General features: G+C 42.6%; 1 protein-coding gene across 3 annotated transcripts in view; it reads left to right on the forward strand.

Moving 5' to 3' along the window:
* The window catches only part of Phf2 (PHD finger protein 2), a 90299-nt gene that overhangs the window by 41833 nt on the left and 31786 nt on the right, over positions 1-16680 (forward strand). For all 3 annotated transcript variants that reach the window (XM_070033311.1, XM_070033312.1, XM_070033313.1), the window contains exon 2: positions 16483-16568. In XM_070033311.1, the coding sequence (XP_069889412.1) occupies positions 16483-16568 (86 nt within the window). The remainder of the gene's footprint in view (positions 1-16482; positions 16569-16680) is intronic.

Consider the following 16680-nt stretch of genomic DNA (forward strand, 5'->3'; position numbering starts at 1 on the left):
TGCCCTTGTTATATGTTTTGTACTTCTGTCTTCCTTTCTTATACTTTCTTTAGTTTTAGTATTATTGTCATAATCATCACTATCATCATTTTGGTGATGTTGAGGTTTGAATTCAGGGCCTTGTGTTTCCTGGTCAAATGATCTACCTTGAGCCACATCCCAGCCATTTTTTTTAGTTTGTTTTTCAGAGACTGTCTCACTTACATTCAGGCTTGCCTTTGCTTGTGATCCTTCTACCTCCATCTCCCATGTAGCTGACATTATAGATATATACCACTCTAACTGGCTTGTTTGTTGAGATAGGGATATATGTATATTATATATATATATATATATATATATATATATATATATATATATATATATAATATTTTTTGACAGGAATGCATCTGGGCTGCCTTGCAACTACAATCCTTCCATCTCTTCCTCCCATGTGGCAAGGATTACAGTTTTGAGTCACAACACCCACCCTCACTTCTTCTCTGATTTTAATTGAACATTTGATAGATTTCATCTTTTTCTCCTCTCAGCAGAGCATTAACACTTTTTAAATAAATTGTTTTAGTATTTTCCCTTGGGTATGAAATACACATTTATGACTAATCCAAGTCCTCTTTTAAATAAATACTATAGCACCTCATGGGTAGCAAGAAACATAGTATTTCTCATTACTTCCTTCCATACCTGATAAAATCATAATTATTTCCTTGACTCATCCATGAATTGTAGCTGCTATAACTGTTGGTGTTTCTTTCCTTCCTTCCTTCCTTCCTTCCTTCCTTCCTTCCTTCCTTCCTTCCTTCCTTCCTTCCTTCCTTCCTCTCTCCTTCTCTCTCTCCCTTCCTTCCCTCCCTCCCTTCCTTCCCTCCCTCCCTCCCTTCCCTCCCTCCCTCCTTTCTTTCTTTCTTTCTTTCTTTCTTTCTTTCTTTCTTTCTTTCTTTCTTTCTTTCTTTCTTTCTTTCTTTCTTTCTTTCTTTCTTTCTTTCTTTTTATTTTTCTTTCTTTCTATTGTGGGGCTTGAACTCTGGGCCTGGGCACTGTTCCTCAGCTCTTCAGCTCAAGGCTAGCACTCTATCACTTTGAGCCAGGACACCACTTCCAGTTTTCTGGTGGTTTACTGAAGATAAGAGTCTCACAGACTTTCCTGCCCAGGCTGGTTTTGAACTGTGATGCTCAGATCTTAGCCTTCTGAGTAGCTGGGATTACAGGTGTGAGCCACTAGGCTATGCTGTTACTGTTTCAAACCAAGTATTGTCTGTTAGTTAGATTAAGAACATGAGCAATGAATTCTAATTTTATATCCTTTATGTACCTCTGAGTTTCTGACTTGTTTTTCTTTTCTTCTTTCTTTCATCGGAACTTAGTGTTTCTTGTGAGGCAGGTCTACAGGTATCCAGTTCTCACCGTTTCTGTTTGTGTAATAAAGATAATAATTATTTTTATTATTATTATATTAAGTAATTGTACAAAAAAGTTCTCATTCTACAAACAGTATAGATGTCTGACAACATTGTCACCCATTGTTCTTAACCCATCCTTTCTCTCACTTTTTTAAAAAAAAATTGAGATTAGGTGATTACATAAATTTCACAGTATTGTGGAATAGTGATACTTAATTAAAGTCACAAACACATTTTAACCTTCACAAGGCAAATTGTCGTTATCATGGTCTATAAAGTTTGTGAATTCTATGAGCTTTGATAATACAATTATTTCTTCCACATCAGGTGATGTTTACATTTCTTTCCTTTTGCTTACTGTAAGCTGTTCCCTCTTTCCCTCTCATTCCTCCCTTCCCACTGCTGTCTTCATGTTGCTTAGTTCTTTTTCTTCTATGTCCAGTGCAGCTGATGGGCCCCTTTATTGTATGTTGTTCTGTTTCCCACTTATTCTGCATCCTCCTCCTGGCTTCCCTCCATTGTGTGCATATATATATACCATATATATGTTATATAAATGATATATATATATGTAAATGATATATATATATCATTTAGCAATGATACGACAAAATGACTGGGTGTCCTTTGTTTCTCGAGTCCTGTTTACTTTGTCATATCTTCGTGCATTTTGGCTTTAGTATCCACATATCAGGGAGACCATGTGCCGTTTGTCTCTTTGTTCGTGGCTTACCTTGGTCAAAGTAATTCACTCTAGTTCCGTCCATTTCCCTGCAAATGCCATTATTTTGTCCTTTCTTTTTTTTGGGGGGGGGGTCTGGTCGTGGGGCCTGAACTCTGGGCCTGGGCGCTGTCCCTCAGCTCTTCAGCTCAAGGCTAGCGCTCTACCACTTGAGCCTCAACGCCACTTCCGGCTTTTTTCTTTTTGCTTATGTGGTGCTGAGGAATCGAACCCAGGGCCTTGAGCATGCAAGGCAAGCGCTCTACCACTGAGCCACCTTCCCAGTCCCTATTTTGTCCTTTCTAATGGCTGAGTAATATTTCATGTATATAGTACCACAATTTTTGTATCCACTCATCAGTAGTGGAATTTGGGTTGTTTCCATAACTTGGCTATTGTGAACAGTGCTGAATAAACATGGAGGTGCACATGTCCTTGTATACTGGTTCCTGTTGCTCAGGGTAGATGCCTAGGAGTGGTATGGCTGTGTGATAGGGGAGGTCTATATTTAGCTTTCTGAAGTACTTCCAGATTGCTTTCCAAAGTGGTTGTATTAGTATACAATCCTACCTGCAATGCAGTAGGGTTCCACTTTCTCCATATCCCCTCCAGAATTTGTCGTTGGGTGAATTTAGGACTGGGGTAAGGTGGTATCTCAGTGTTGTTTTTATTTGCATTTCTTTTACAGCTAGGGATGATGAACATTTCCTCATGTGTTTCTTTGCCATTTTATCTCTTCTGAGAAGTCTCTCTTTAGCTCCCTTGCCCATTTAGTGATTGGTTTGTTAGAATTGGGAGGGGTTAGTTTCTTGAGTTCCCTGTATATAATGGATATTAGACCCTTGTCTGATATATTGCTTGTAAATATTTTTTCCCAATTAGATGGCTTTCTTTCTAGTTTGGTTGCTGTCTTTATCTGTGCAGAAACTTTATTTTAAGGTAGTCCCATTTATTGAATCTCTCTCCAATTTGTTATGACCCTGGGACTCTGTTCAGGAAGTTTCTGCTTGTGCCTGTAAGTTCAAGTGTCTCTCCTAGTCTGTCCTGCAGTAGTTTCAGAGTATCAGGTTTGATGTTAAGGTCTTTAATTCATTTTGAGTTGATATTAGTGCATGGTGACAGGTTAGTTTTCTGCATGTAGCCACCCAGTTTTCTCAGCACCAATAGTTGAAGAGGCTATGATTCTTCCACTGTAGCCACCCAGTTTTCTCAGCACCAATAGTTGAAGAGGCTATGATTCTTCCACTGTATGTCTTTGGCTACTTCGTCAAATATCAACTGACTGTACGTGTGGGGTTTTATTTCTGGGTCCTCTAATCTGTACCTTGTCTTCAGGACTCTTTTTGTGCTAGTACCAAACTGTCTGTTATTATGGCTCTATAATAGGTCTTGAAATCTGGTATTGTGATCCCTCCTTTTCTTTTGCCTAGAATTGCCTAGAATTGCTTTGGCTATTCTAGGTCTTTTGTTGTTCCATATGAATTTTTGGATTGTTTTCTCTATTTCAGTAAAGTACATCATTGGGATTTTAATGGGAATTGCATTGAATGTGTATATCAATTTTGGCAGTATGGCCATTTTCACTATGTTAATTCTGCCTATCCAGGAACATGGGAGGTCTTTCCATTTCCTGATATCCTCTATAATTCCCTTTTTTAGGCTTTTATAGTAATAGTGATTATTTCTGATTTACTTTCGAAGGATAATTTTGATGGATTCAGTATTCTGGGTTAGTTTTTCCTCTTAACACAAAATGTTTCACTCTATACGCTTCTTGTTTACATGGTTTCTAAGAAGTCCTATGTCATTCTATTCTTGCTCCTCCACCAGTAATGTGTTTTCCTCTCACCTCCTGGTGATAGATTTTGTGATAGATTTTGTGTGTGTGACTTAAATGTGATTTGCCTCTGTGTCGGTAATTTTGTTTGTTTATTTGTTATCACTTACCCTGCTTGGTGTTCTCTATGTTTTATAGACCTGTGGTTTGGTGACTGATATTAATTTTGGGAAGTTATCAGCCACTGTTACTTCAGATATATCGTCTTTCCCTTTCTCTTTCTCTTCTCCTTTTGGTTTCCCCCCAATGTATTTGTTATACTTTTGGTTCCAGAGCTCTTAGATATTCTTTTTTGTCTTTTTTTGTTTGCATTTTAGTTTTGGAAATTTCTATTGATATATATTTATTTTTTCCATAGCTTTATCTAGTCTGCCCATCAGACACATCTTCTTACCATTATAATGTCTGTGGTCACTAGCATTTCCTTTTAAGAGCTTCCATCTCTCTACTTACATTGACCATGTATCTTCTAATCTGCTTTTCTCAGTAGAGCCCTTAGCAAATTAATCATAGTTGTTTCATATTCCTGTTCTGATAATTCCAACTTCCAACGTCCTTGCCATATCCAAGTCTGGTTCTCATACTTGTTTTGTGTATGTTTGAGACATGTTTGAGACATGCTTGTAATATTCTTTGTAATTTTGTGGGGGAGGGCAATAAACAATTTCAAAAGCAAGAATTTTATCCTCTATACATCACCATCAACTAGCATTATTTGTCATGTTTGTGCATGTCTGCCTCCTTCTGTCAGTTTTCTCTGGATGTTGAGATCATTTTTTATTGATTCTGGTTTGGAGCACACTGACAGCAGGGGTTTCTGATGCATCAATCTCTCTGTTTTCTTTAGAGACATATTCTAGAAGGCTGCTTAAGGGGCAAAAGTTTTTGATCAAGGGAAGATCCTGTGCCTAGCTTTCATGTCTTCCTCTCACCAACCGGAATGTTGGACAGGAGGAGCAGACATACAGCTGTTGTCTTTTGCTGCTTGAGGACCTCCTTCTGTCTGCATCAAGCCACTTTCCCTGAAAGTTCTGAATATACTAGTCGTTGCCTTTGATTTACACTATACATGGATTTATCTGAGAGTCAGAGAAGAGTTTTATTTCCAGAAGAATATCTTTAAAAATATATAGGTAGGTATATAGTTTTAAAGATTCCTATAACTCTGACCAAGATAGTTTGTCATGATTAAAAATATTGTAGATATCCAGCTACCAGAAGCTTATACCATGTAATTGTAGCTCCTCAGGAAGCTAAGACCTGAAGGATATCAGTTCAAAGCCAGTCTAGGAAGAAAAGTCTATGAAACTCCCTACCTAATGATCTAGGAAAAAAAACAGGCTAAGGCGGGGTTCACACAGTAGAGTGTTAGCTATGTGCAAGCACGTCAAGTGAGAGTACAAACACCAAGTTCAAGCCTTGCAATCAGAAAAATAAAAATTCTAGGGGTACTGGAGCCTACCTCAAGTGGTGAATGCCTGCTTAGCAAGTGTGAATCCTTAGTACTATGAAGGCAAGCAAGCAATGAGGAAAGAAAAGAAAAATATCCATTAATGGCAGGGAAGGAGAAATAGCTCACTAGTAGAGTATTTGCCTAACATGTTCAAGACCCTGTATTCCATTCCATCCACAGTAACACACACACACACACACACACACACACACACACACACACACACACACACACACACACCTTTAATACATTTTTGTTGGGTTGATAGCAATAGATAGACATACGAAAAAATTCAATGATCACAACTTCTCAGTGAAGAGTCTGTCTTCCCTTTACAGCTGACCACAGGCACCAAACTTTCATAGATGTATCTTTCCAGAACATTTTTTACCACAGTGAAGCATGTTTCTTTCATTCCCTTACACACACCCAAAAATAATGCTTAGGTGTAGCTTAAATTCTTTGGCAATTGATGCTCTTGCTGAACAGTATGACCTGGAGATTGTCCAGATCATCAAGGTATAGTTTTTATTTCCTGACACTTTAGTATACTGACCCTCAGTATATAAAGTGGAAACTTTATTCTAGTTCAGGTCTTTGGCTGTTTATATCCACAGGTAGTTCTGAGGAGGATATACAATAGGTGTGTGTGTATGTGTGTGTGTGTGTGTGTGTGTGTGTGTGTGTGTGTGTGTGTGTGTGTGCATGCATGTATGTATTTACAATATCAGCTGTTCTCACTCAAGAACTTGTACTAATGTAGCTTCCTGCCAAGAATGGTCGAGAACATTTGTTGGTCTGAAGGGTGCTATAGTTTGGATCTTGAATGTCCTCCATAGCCGTGTTGAAAGTTAGGCCCCCAGCTTGTGATGAGATTGGACACATGGTGAAAATTTTAGATGGTGAGTCCGTTGGAGGAAGTTAGGTTATTGAGGGTATACCCTTAAAGGGCATATTGGGACCCTGACTCCTCAGCTTCCTCTCTGTCTTTACTGCCTGCTGTCTGAGATAAACAGGCCTCTTGTACCACATACTTCCCCAGGACATACTGTCCTGCTGCAGGCCCAAAGGCTGCAGAGCCAAGGGACCATGGACTGAACTTGTGAAACAGAGAGCCAATAAAGCTTTATTATCTGAGGTGTTTCATTGCAAAGATGGAAAGCTGACTACCACAATTGGTAACACCAAGAACTCTCTAAACTTTTTGATCTCTGCTGTCATGATAGATGAGAAACCTCAGAGAAGTTCCAGTGGACAGCATACTTTCTCCTAGATCAAAAAGTAATTTGTGTGTCCATTTCTGTAAATTGCTAGACTGGAAGATATCACTTCCTTGTGTTATTTCCTACAAAAATGAGTCTTCTGATTGTTTACTGCATCCTTAGTATGTGTTTCAGGACTAGATCAAGAGCTCCCTATGTGTATACAACTTGCTTGTGAGTGGTCATTTATTTTGGTCCCTGATAATGGGCATATGTTCCATTGTCTTGAGTTTTGCACCCAACAGGTGGTGATGGCAGTGAGCCCCCCTACAGGTTTAAGAAAGGTCTCCCACCTTCTGTGTATCCATGAAGATATGAGAGGGACCACTGCTCCTTAGGCATATATCATGGCTAGACTGGTGTGGCTTTAATTAGAGCAACAAGCTTGTGTACCTTGCTGCCTTCTCTCTGGTGAATACCTATTCTAAATAATAAATGCTGGTGTGTTTTTGTACTTTAGACTGCATCAGAGGTCTGATTTTCGGAGGGAAACCCTAAGAAATGCCTTATTTCTGCTAAGTTACCATAAGGGACTTGGATCTTGGTGCCATCCATTCTCCTGTCTTCTCCTAGGCCAGGGGACATCTGTCTCTGTTGTGTCCTCCATGTGTAGTTGGGCTATCATTGGAACTCCATGGTTTCTCTGCTTCCTTTGGGAGTGAGGCTAGCTAGGGCTGGATTTTCAGGTTGCTTGGTCTCAGAACATTGGCTGTCAGGACTTTTGAGATGTTCCCAGAAAAGCCCTTTGCTTTAGGGCTAAGTGACCTGGGCTCAATCACCACTAAATGACTCACTGCAGATTTAGGGAGGTGTGCTCTGTGTGTGATTTCCAATCACCACTTGGGCTTTTCTGTAAACAAGTCCATTCTAGATATGTGGATAATAAAGGAATTCCCACATAATTGACTCAAAGCTAGCAGCTTGGCCCAGGGTCCATGGGCCAGTATGAAGATGCTAACAAGAAAACAAGGATGGGCATAGGCTCTATACTTGGGTTGCTTGTCTACACAGGATTCTGTGGTCTCAATAACTGAAGTCACAGCCCTAGTGGGTCTTGGCAAACCTAGTAAGAGATGATAGAGCCACTTGGGCCTCATTCTCCAACTTTACCAAAGGACTAAGACAGGCCTCAATGCATAGAGCCAGGCCTGGCTTGTCTTTAGGAATAGATTCTAAGCCAGCAGGTTCCATGGGCAGGTGGGAATTGGGATCTAGATTTTCCAAAGCTTTTCAGAAGTTCCTATGATGCAATACAGAGTGGGACTCTAGGTCACATTGATGAGTGGGAACCCCCCCCTAAGCATAGCAGACCTGCCAGGCACTATGCTCTTTTTTTCACGCCCTAATTTAGAAAGGACCCGTGGGACTCACCTCATCAAGAGTCCCCAGTGTATACTTTGTAGAGGCAACCTGACCCCTGCCTGCAACCTGCACCCATAGCATCCACTCCAGAAATGTACAACCCAGCAAAGTCATGTGTAAACGCCAGACAGGCGTGATAACTGTGACAAGCAGTAAACTATCTTTACTGTCACCTAGTGTGCGCCAGGCCCTGTTGCCCGCATGGTACATATACCCCTCTAATTGTCTGCTATGGGATATGTTGTTCTACTGTTGTAGAGAAAGAGTCTGAGACACTGAGGTTGAGTGCCTCTTGGGGCCACACAGTTGGCAGTGGCAATCAAAACTCAGAGTTTTTATGTGTCTTGGGTAGTTAGTTACCCCCACGTGCTTCGCTGCGGGTCATGGCACCAGACTACCTGCCATCCTGTTAGTTCCTCTTCTGTCCTGTCCACCATGCTCCTTGTGAACTCTGGAAGGGACTTTGAATAGCAAGAGCCTCTTTGCCACAGTGTTCCTGAGTCACGGGTCCCCAGCCTTCCTCAAGAAGGCTCAGGAATCTTCTGAGGGGCATCAGGAATAGGAAAGGAGGAAGAGATGACTAAAAGAGGCTAGCCTTCAAAATGAACCAGCCTTTTAATTGTAGATTACAAAAGCCCATTTTCAGTGATAAGCTCATTTTCAGTTACTTAAGAAGTTCAGAACAATTTAAAAAAGAACATGGTCATCATCAAATACAGAGGAAATGCTGTAGTATTTAGTATGTGCATAGACCTTAAACTTCTGAACTCAAACACTTTTAAGGTGGTAAGCTTTTTGTTTGTTTGTTTTGGCAATGCTGAGTATTAAGCCCAGGGTCTTGTTTATGCTAGGAAGGATACCACCATTGAGTTACATCCCTAGCCCAAGATGATAGATTTTTTTTTTCTTTTGTGCCAGTCCTAGGGCTTGAACTCAGGGCCTAGGCATTGTCTCTGAGCTTTTTTCTCAAGTCTGGCACTCTACCACTCGAGCCACAGCTTCAGTTCTGACTTTTTGGTGATTCATTAGAGATAAGAATCTCCTGGACTTTCCTGCCCTGGCTGGTTTCAAACTGTGATCCTCAGATCTCAGCCTCCTGAGTAGCTAGGATTGCTGGCGTGAGCCACCAGTGCCCGGGCCCCAAGATGGAGAGTTTAAATAGCTGTATAAACTCATGTGGGAATCACATGACTTTGTTACCTGCTCCTTACTCCCTGAAGATGTATGTTGTTCCTAATTTTTGTTATTTTGAATAATTGGGAGGTACTACCTTAAGCATGAATCTTTGTGCACATCTATTCTTTGCCTGAAGGCTATAAACCTTTCAAAGTTCTTGCCACTGAGTCAGGTAAAGGAGACCCCTTCCTAACCTTGGTCCCCTAAATAGAAGGATGAGAGTATGTGCCCCCTGCAGCCCCTCCTGCATTACATGGTAGTATTATTAAGGGTTAAATTTTACCAGAGGACCATTTCTAGTAATGATTGCTGCTTTGAATTCATGCCTACCATCAGTGGAGCTCCTACTATGTGCCTCAATCCCCCCTCCAGATTCTACAGAGGACTGGAAGTCAGATGAGGACTCTGCTTGTCCACTTTTCCTGTGGTATTAAAATAGAAGCCACTACTACTACTATTAACTACTACTACTACTACTACTACTACTACTATTGCTGCTGCTGCTCTTCTTCCTCTTCCTCCTTCTCCTTCCTCCTCCTCCTCCTCCTCCTCTAAGTCTCTTCCTATAATTTAGAAAAAAAAAAGAATACTTTAAACGGGGTTATAAAAGTGTAGTTTCTTGTAAGCCAGTGTTCTTTTATAGAAAAAAACCCTGCAAATGCAATCTGATGGCGATATTTAGGTCTGCTAATTCCAGACTTGGAAATGCAAAGAAGTTGACATGGTTAGGATGCCTGGGTGGGGGCTGGCTTAGGATTCTATCATCCATCCTTGATTTTTTTGTTTTTTGTTTTTTTGTTTTTTTGGTTGTTGTTTTTGATGCCAGTACTGGGGCTTGAACTCAGGACTGCATTCTCATCACTCAAGGCTAGTGCTCTACTTCTTGTGCCACACCTCCACTTCTGACTTATAGCTGGTTAATTGGAGGTAAGAATGTCACAGTTTTTTTCTGCTCAGGCTGGCTTTGAAACTTGATCCTCAAATCTTACCCTCTTACATAGCTAAAGATTACAGATGTGAGCCACTGGTACCTGGCTCTTCCTTGAGCTTTTGTGCTGGACCCTCAAGCTCTACTAAAGGTAGCCTGAGCCCATGTGGAGTTCCACAGGACTCTATGGCCTGGAATCTGCAGCAGAGCATGGCTCTATAGGCAGGCTGTCACTGCACATCTTATACCTTGACACTTGGGCTATGGTTCAGATACTCCCAAATTGACAGGCCTTTGGCCATCTGCAGAGCAAGTATTCCTGCAGGACAGCTTCAGAGTAGTCGCTTTCTCTTCTGGGCGTCCTCCACAGAGCAATGGTAAGTGGCAGGGTTAGGGTTTTACACTGGGACAGAGCATAGGTTTTCTGGAGAGCAGACAGACTTTTTTTTTGTCGGTCGTGGGGCTTGAACTCTGGGCATGAGTGCTGTCCCTCAGCTCTTCAGCTCAAGGTGAGCGCTCTACCACTTGAGCTACAGCACCACTTCCGGTTTTATGGTGGTTTATTGGAGATAGGAGTCTCACGGTCTCTCCTGTCCGGGCTGGCTTTGAACGGTGATCCTCAGATCTCAGCCTCCTGAGTAGCTAGGATTACAGGCGTGAGCCACCAGCGCCCAGCTGCAGACAGACTTTTTTAGAGAACTTAATGGGGTTTTGTGTCCCTGCAGGACACTGAGTTCTGCCCTTCCTAACCTTCTGTCAGCTTCTTCTTTTTTTTTTTTTTTCTATCTTATTCCCCACCTCCATCCAACTCTGTGCTGGGAAATTCTATTATCTTTCTAGTTACGGGGCTTTAGGTACTGCATTAGTTTTCATCTTCTGCTGCTGGGGTCACAACTGGCTCAGATGAAACCAACTGACTTCACCTAGTGGTACAGTGAAGTGAGATAATGTTTCTGCTCCTAGGCCTTCTAAACATGCCACCACCCTTCACCTCTGTTCCCGCACTGGAGGTGCCTCAGAGGCAAGATGGGTATAGTGCACAGGAACACACATGCATGTGCAGATATGGACATATGTGCACAAACCAGCACACAGATCTCAACATAGTATGTATACAAACTAGCCAACATATGGGTGGGGGGAGGGGGGAGGCGGGGAAGGGAAGTGAAGGGTAAACAAAGGAGGAGGCTGCAATGCTTGGTAAGAAATGTATGCATTATCCTGCCCATGTAATTGTAGCCCCTCTGTACAGTATGTTCTCAAATAAAATAAAATACAATTAAAAAAAAAAAACTAGCCAACATATATCTGTGTCATACACATTCTGGGTACCCAAAATCTGCCAATTGCTTAAGTGTCAGGTGTCCCATAGTGGTGTCCTGCAGAGGGCAGAGCAGACAGGATCACTGAGACATGAACTGCAGGAATTTTCAAACTGATATTCACTATCATTTGCTCACTTTGCATGAATGACAGGGGATTGAAATAACAATAAACGAATAGTTCTTTTTTTGCCTTTAAACGAATTAATAGATTCTTCACATAAGGGCTACAAAGTAGTGTCAGGAAGCCACATTTCCTGTCATTCGGTGGACAATATTAATAACATACCAGGGCTATAGGGACCACATAACCACAAAGTTGTTAAATCCTATTCAGAATCAGCAGCATCATTTACCACTTGCTTATCTTAGAAGAATATATAACATTTTTCTGTAACTGTTGTCTCTATTTCTCTCTGTCTTTGTCTGTCTGTCTCCTTTTGCCTGTAGTAGGTAAACTCGGGGCCTTATACTCTCATTTAGCCTGTTTGCTCCTGGCTGATGGTATATCATGGTATATGCCTCCATTCTGGCTTTTGTTTGTTTGTTTTCCTGGTTAATTGGAGATGGAGTCTTGCAGACTTTTCTGCCCAATCTGTGTTCAAACCTTAATTCTCCAGAGCTCAGCTTCCTGAATAGCTAGGATTACAGGTGTGAGCCACCAGTACCTGGCTCTCCTCTTCCTCATCCTCCTCTTCCTTCCTTTTTCTCCTCCTCTCTTCTCTTCCTTCTCCCCATCCTTTTCCTCCCTTCTCTTCCTCCTTCTTCTCCCCCTCCCTATTTCCTCTCCTTCTTCTTCCTCCTTCCTCCTCCCTTTTCCTTCTTTTCCTTCCTTCTTCTCTTCCTCTTCCTTTTCTTTCTTCTTCTTTTAAAATCATTTCCCATCTATTTCTTAGGGGCAGTTGGAAAGTTTTAACCGTGGCACAATAAAATAAGTAACCAGTGTCAATGAGCATCCTGCTTGTGAGGGTGATGGTGACTATAGTGTTAGTGGCTTGCACAGCTAGGTCTTGTGTGGCCCCAGGTGCTGGGTCTTGGGAGTTGGTGCTAGCCTCTCCATTAATGGTCCAGGCAGTAGGGGCAGTGACTCAGGGCTGGCACAGCACTAACATGGGTTCCTTTAGATATTCTGCTTCCTCTGGCTGCGGTAAGTGAGCAAGTGGATCCTGTTGTCATCCCTGGCCTGGCCCCGTGGGTACTATACCTACCTCTGGCCCAGGTCCTAGTTCTCCCTGGGTTAGGGAAGATGAGGCCCTCTGTTCTCTGAGTCCATTTGGAACAGAAACAGAAGAACTTGGCTGTTAAAGCCACCTCTCTCTTCCCTGTCATTTCCTGGACCTTCCTGTTCAAAATCAGTTGGCCATCCTGCTGAGATGAGCCACTGCCTCTGACCTGTGCTGTCCAGTTTATTTCCAGGTGGGTATGGGATAGTAAGGAGTATTGGAAGGAGGAAGCCATGGGGGGCGGGGTGTTGTCTCAGAGCATCCACCCTTCCAGTCCCCAAGATAGCACCTTCTTCAGCTGGTGCTCATGTAGAGCCCAGAACTCATGAGGGCTGCATAGGAGACATGGAGAGCATGGGGACCAGACTCTGAGCTGCATCCCTACCTGCTGTTTGCCCCCCGAGAGGTATGGAGCATGGTCACACACTCACATACTCACAATGCTCAGTTCTGTTGCTGGCTGGTCCGTGAATGTTACCCTGAGCTTTGGCTACCTCACCTGAGAAGTGGGCTCATGTTGACTGCTTCCTGAAGTCGTGATGAGGCTGTCCCCATCCTTGGAACTGTGGGGTCAGATACTTTGGTAGGGAGATGAAATTTCTTTCAGGTATATTATTATTATTATTATTATGGGGCTATACAAAGGAGTTACAATTGCATGTCAGGTAAAGAGTACATTTCTTTTTGGGAAATGTCACCCCTTCCCTTGCTTTCTCACAGCTTTTCCCTTCAATCTACACTCACAAGTTGTATAGTTCACTTTCAACAGTATCTAGTGGCTACTACTGCTGCATTTGTTCACCAGTTATCCCTCCATTTCTGTGCCTCTCTCCTAAGAACTATGTTATGTGAATAAATATCATTTTTACTTCTTTGCAGGTTGGATGCGTTTACTTCATTTTCTTGCCTAATTGCTCTAGCTAGGACTTCTATTACCATGTGGAGCAAGAATGGTGACAGCAGCACCCTATCTAATTTGTGATCTTGTGGAAGAGCTTTTAGCTGATTATCATTGTGTGTAATGTCTGCTTTGGGAATTTTTTCCCCCTGGTACCCAGATTTGAACTCAGTGTCTCATACTTGGCTGGATTGCTCACTCACTTTTTTTTGGTCCGGTTGTGGGCCTGAACTCTGGGCCTGGGCGCTGTCCCTCAGCTCTTCAGCTCAAGGCTAGTTCTCTACCACCTGAGCCACAGTGCCACTTCCGGCTTTTTTTTTTCTGCTTATGTGGTACTGAGGAATCGAACCCAGAGCCTCATCATGCAAGGCAAACACTCTACCACTGAACCACCTTCCCAGCCCCTATAATAGTATTTTATAATAGTTCTTTTTATTTCCTTAAGGCCAGTACCAGAGTCTTTACTTTCATTTATAGTTTCAGCAATTTTAGTCTTCTCTCTTTTTCTCTCTTGGTCAGTCTAGCTAAGTGCTTATCAACATTTGGTTTGGTTGATTTTCTCATTGCTGGGCTCATTTATACATAAATATTTTACTTGCTCTCATTTAAGAGCCCTGCATTTGGATGAGAGAAAAATTTGCTAAGGCATTTGCTTTCCCATCATCAGGTGATACCTGAAGGTTGTAAAAAGTCAGAAATAATGCCCTTCTTGATGCTTAGACCTGAGAGCACAGATTCCTGAAAACATTACTTTAGCCACACTGAGCTTCCCTCCCCAGGAGCCCATGTGCCATATGGCTCCAATCCAGGGAGGTCCTGGTGGTTCCTCTTGACATTGGTCAAGGTGACTGTGAGTGGCTCAGAGGCTGGGCTGAGGATTGGGACCTATATCCTCAGCTTATGCTAAGTGCTAAGTGGCCATTTATAAGACCAGGCTTAACATCTGCACTGCAGTATATACTGCTTTCACAATGGTTGAGTTTAGGCAGTAGAAGAGGGAAACTCTCACCATCTCCCAACCCTGATGTAGCTGAGCCAACTCCTAGCATCTGGTCTAATCTCCAGGCTCTGTTCATCTGTAACATTACCAGCTGCTCTTGTCATTCATGTCCACATTGGCCATGGACACCAACTAGACAACATAGTTGGTTTCTGTATATGGACAAATAAGTTGTCTCCCCTCCCCTTCTCCCATCCCTCCTTTCCCCTCCCCCTCCTCTTTTTTATCTTCTAACCAAGATAAGAAACTAACAAGTTGAGTCAGGTACTGGTGGCTCATGCCTCTAATCCTAGCTACTGAGGAGGGTAGGAAAGTCCATGAAACTCTTACCTCTAATTAACCACCAGAAATCCAGAAGTAGCTCCATGGCTTAAAGTAGTAGAATGCTAGCCTTAAACAAAATTGCTCAGAGATAGCATTGAGGCCCTGAGTTCAAGCCCTATGACTGACCAAAAAAAACTGGTGTGAAGGAATTTTGGAGTCCATTTGTTAGGGTGAGCTTACCATCCAGTGGGAACAGGGGTTTGGGTCTCCTGACTAGCTCTGGCAACATACACTGCCCACAGGAATCATTTTGTTCCTATTTCCTAGTCTCTTCATTTTTACATCAGTGTTAAAAAATGTCCTATTAATTTGATGGGAATAAAATTGGTATCAGCACCTTCAAGTTCCCACATAGAAAATAAAACAAAAGAAAAATTCAGTCATGTTGTGTGACTGAAACCAATATTTGGAACCTTGGTTTTTGATGGATTAGTAGTGTTTGCCCTAAGTAAAAACTATCTGCCTAGTTCATGTTGATGGTATCCAGGTGTCTCATTTCCCTGAGTTTCTCCTATATAATATTCTGTAGTTGACCCAAAGAAAAATGCCATATCATCATCATCATCATCATCATCATCATCATCATCATCTGGTAGTAATGGGATTTTGAACTGTCCTGGGTCTTGCCCTTGCTGGGCTGAGTTCTCACCACATATTATAGATGGCTGCTCTTCTGTTGCGTGCGTGCGTGCATGCGTGCGTGCGTGCGTGTGTGTGTGTGTGTGTGTGTGTGTGTGTGTCCTTGGGCTTGAACTTAGGGTTTGGTGCTGTCCATGAGCTTTTGCATTTAAGTGCTCTACCATTTGAGCCATACCTCGCTCTATTTGTGGCTTTTTGATGGTTTATTGGATATAGTCTCACAGCCTTTCCTGCCCAGACTGGCTTCAAACCATGATCCTCATATCTCAGGATTAGTAGAATGGAACAATACATTTCTGTTGTTAGAATTGTCTCTAGAAGCTTTTCAATATTTTGTGTTATATCCTTTGACACCATCATCATTTCCTAAATACCTCTCAATAGTGATGAGGCCAATGCCTGCTTAGTAGACAGCTCTCTCCTGGGATAAATCTCCAAGCAAGTTTGTAGGGGCCTGGAGGAAATCCAGGGATTGAGGAAGACAGGCCTGCCACCTAGGCCTTGCCATGAACTCTCAGAGGCAGAACTAGGCTGGTGTCCATATGGGATGGCCTTAGGTCTGTTCTTTGCTCCAGAATGTTTCATGGGGAAGTGATGGGTGTGTCTTGGCTGAGACATCTCTTGCCATCCCTGGGCTCTGGAGTGCCAGGGTGGTGATGGCCCTCACTGAGGCAGCCTGTGGATGAGTGGCTTATTCAGTAGCTCCTCATAGTAACCATCTCTAACACTGGGTCTTGGCTGAAGATTTAGATCCAGGAAGGCCACTGTGCAGCCCTTTCCTTCCCCTCTGTCCCGGAGAACCGTAATCTCCACACAAGGCTGTTATATCTGGCTTTAGTCCCATTCTGTGAGCAGGGACCCTCCCTCAGGCTTGGCGGGTAGACGCTTCTAAGGGAGATGAAATGTAAGGGTCACAGTCTGTCTCCTTCCGTTTCAGCTGTGTTGGGGTGGAAGAAGAGGAGGCTCCAGACATTGACATTTACCACTGCCCGAACTGTGAGAAAACCCATGGAAAGTCCACGCGTAAGTACTACAGCCTGGGTAGTAATCTGTTCTTGCTGACCAAAGCAGCATACATTTATCTGGGTTGCAGAAGGGCAGGGTCTCTGCTGGGCATCAGTGTTGACCTTGGGCT

This window comes from Dipodomys merriami, unplaced genomic scaffold (assembly GCF_024711535.1).
Source record: "Dipodomys merriami isolate MVZ:Mamm:240054 unplaced genomic scaffold, mDipMer1.0.p SCAF_22, whole genome shotgun sequence".
In the NCBI taxonomy this organism is placed as follows: Eukaryota; Metazoa; Chordata; class Mammalia; order Rodentia; family Heteromyidae; genus Dipodomys; species Dipodomys merriami.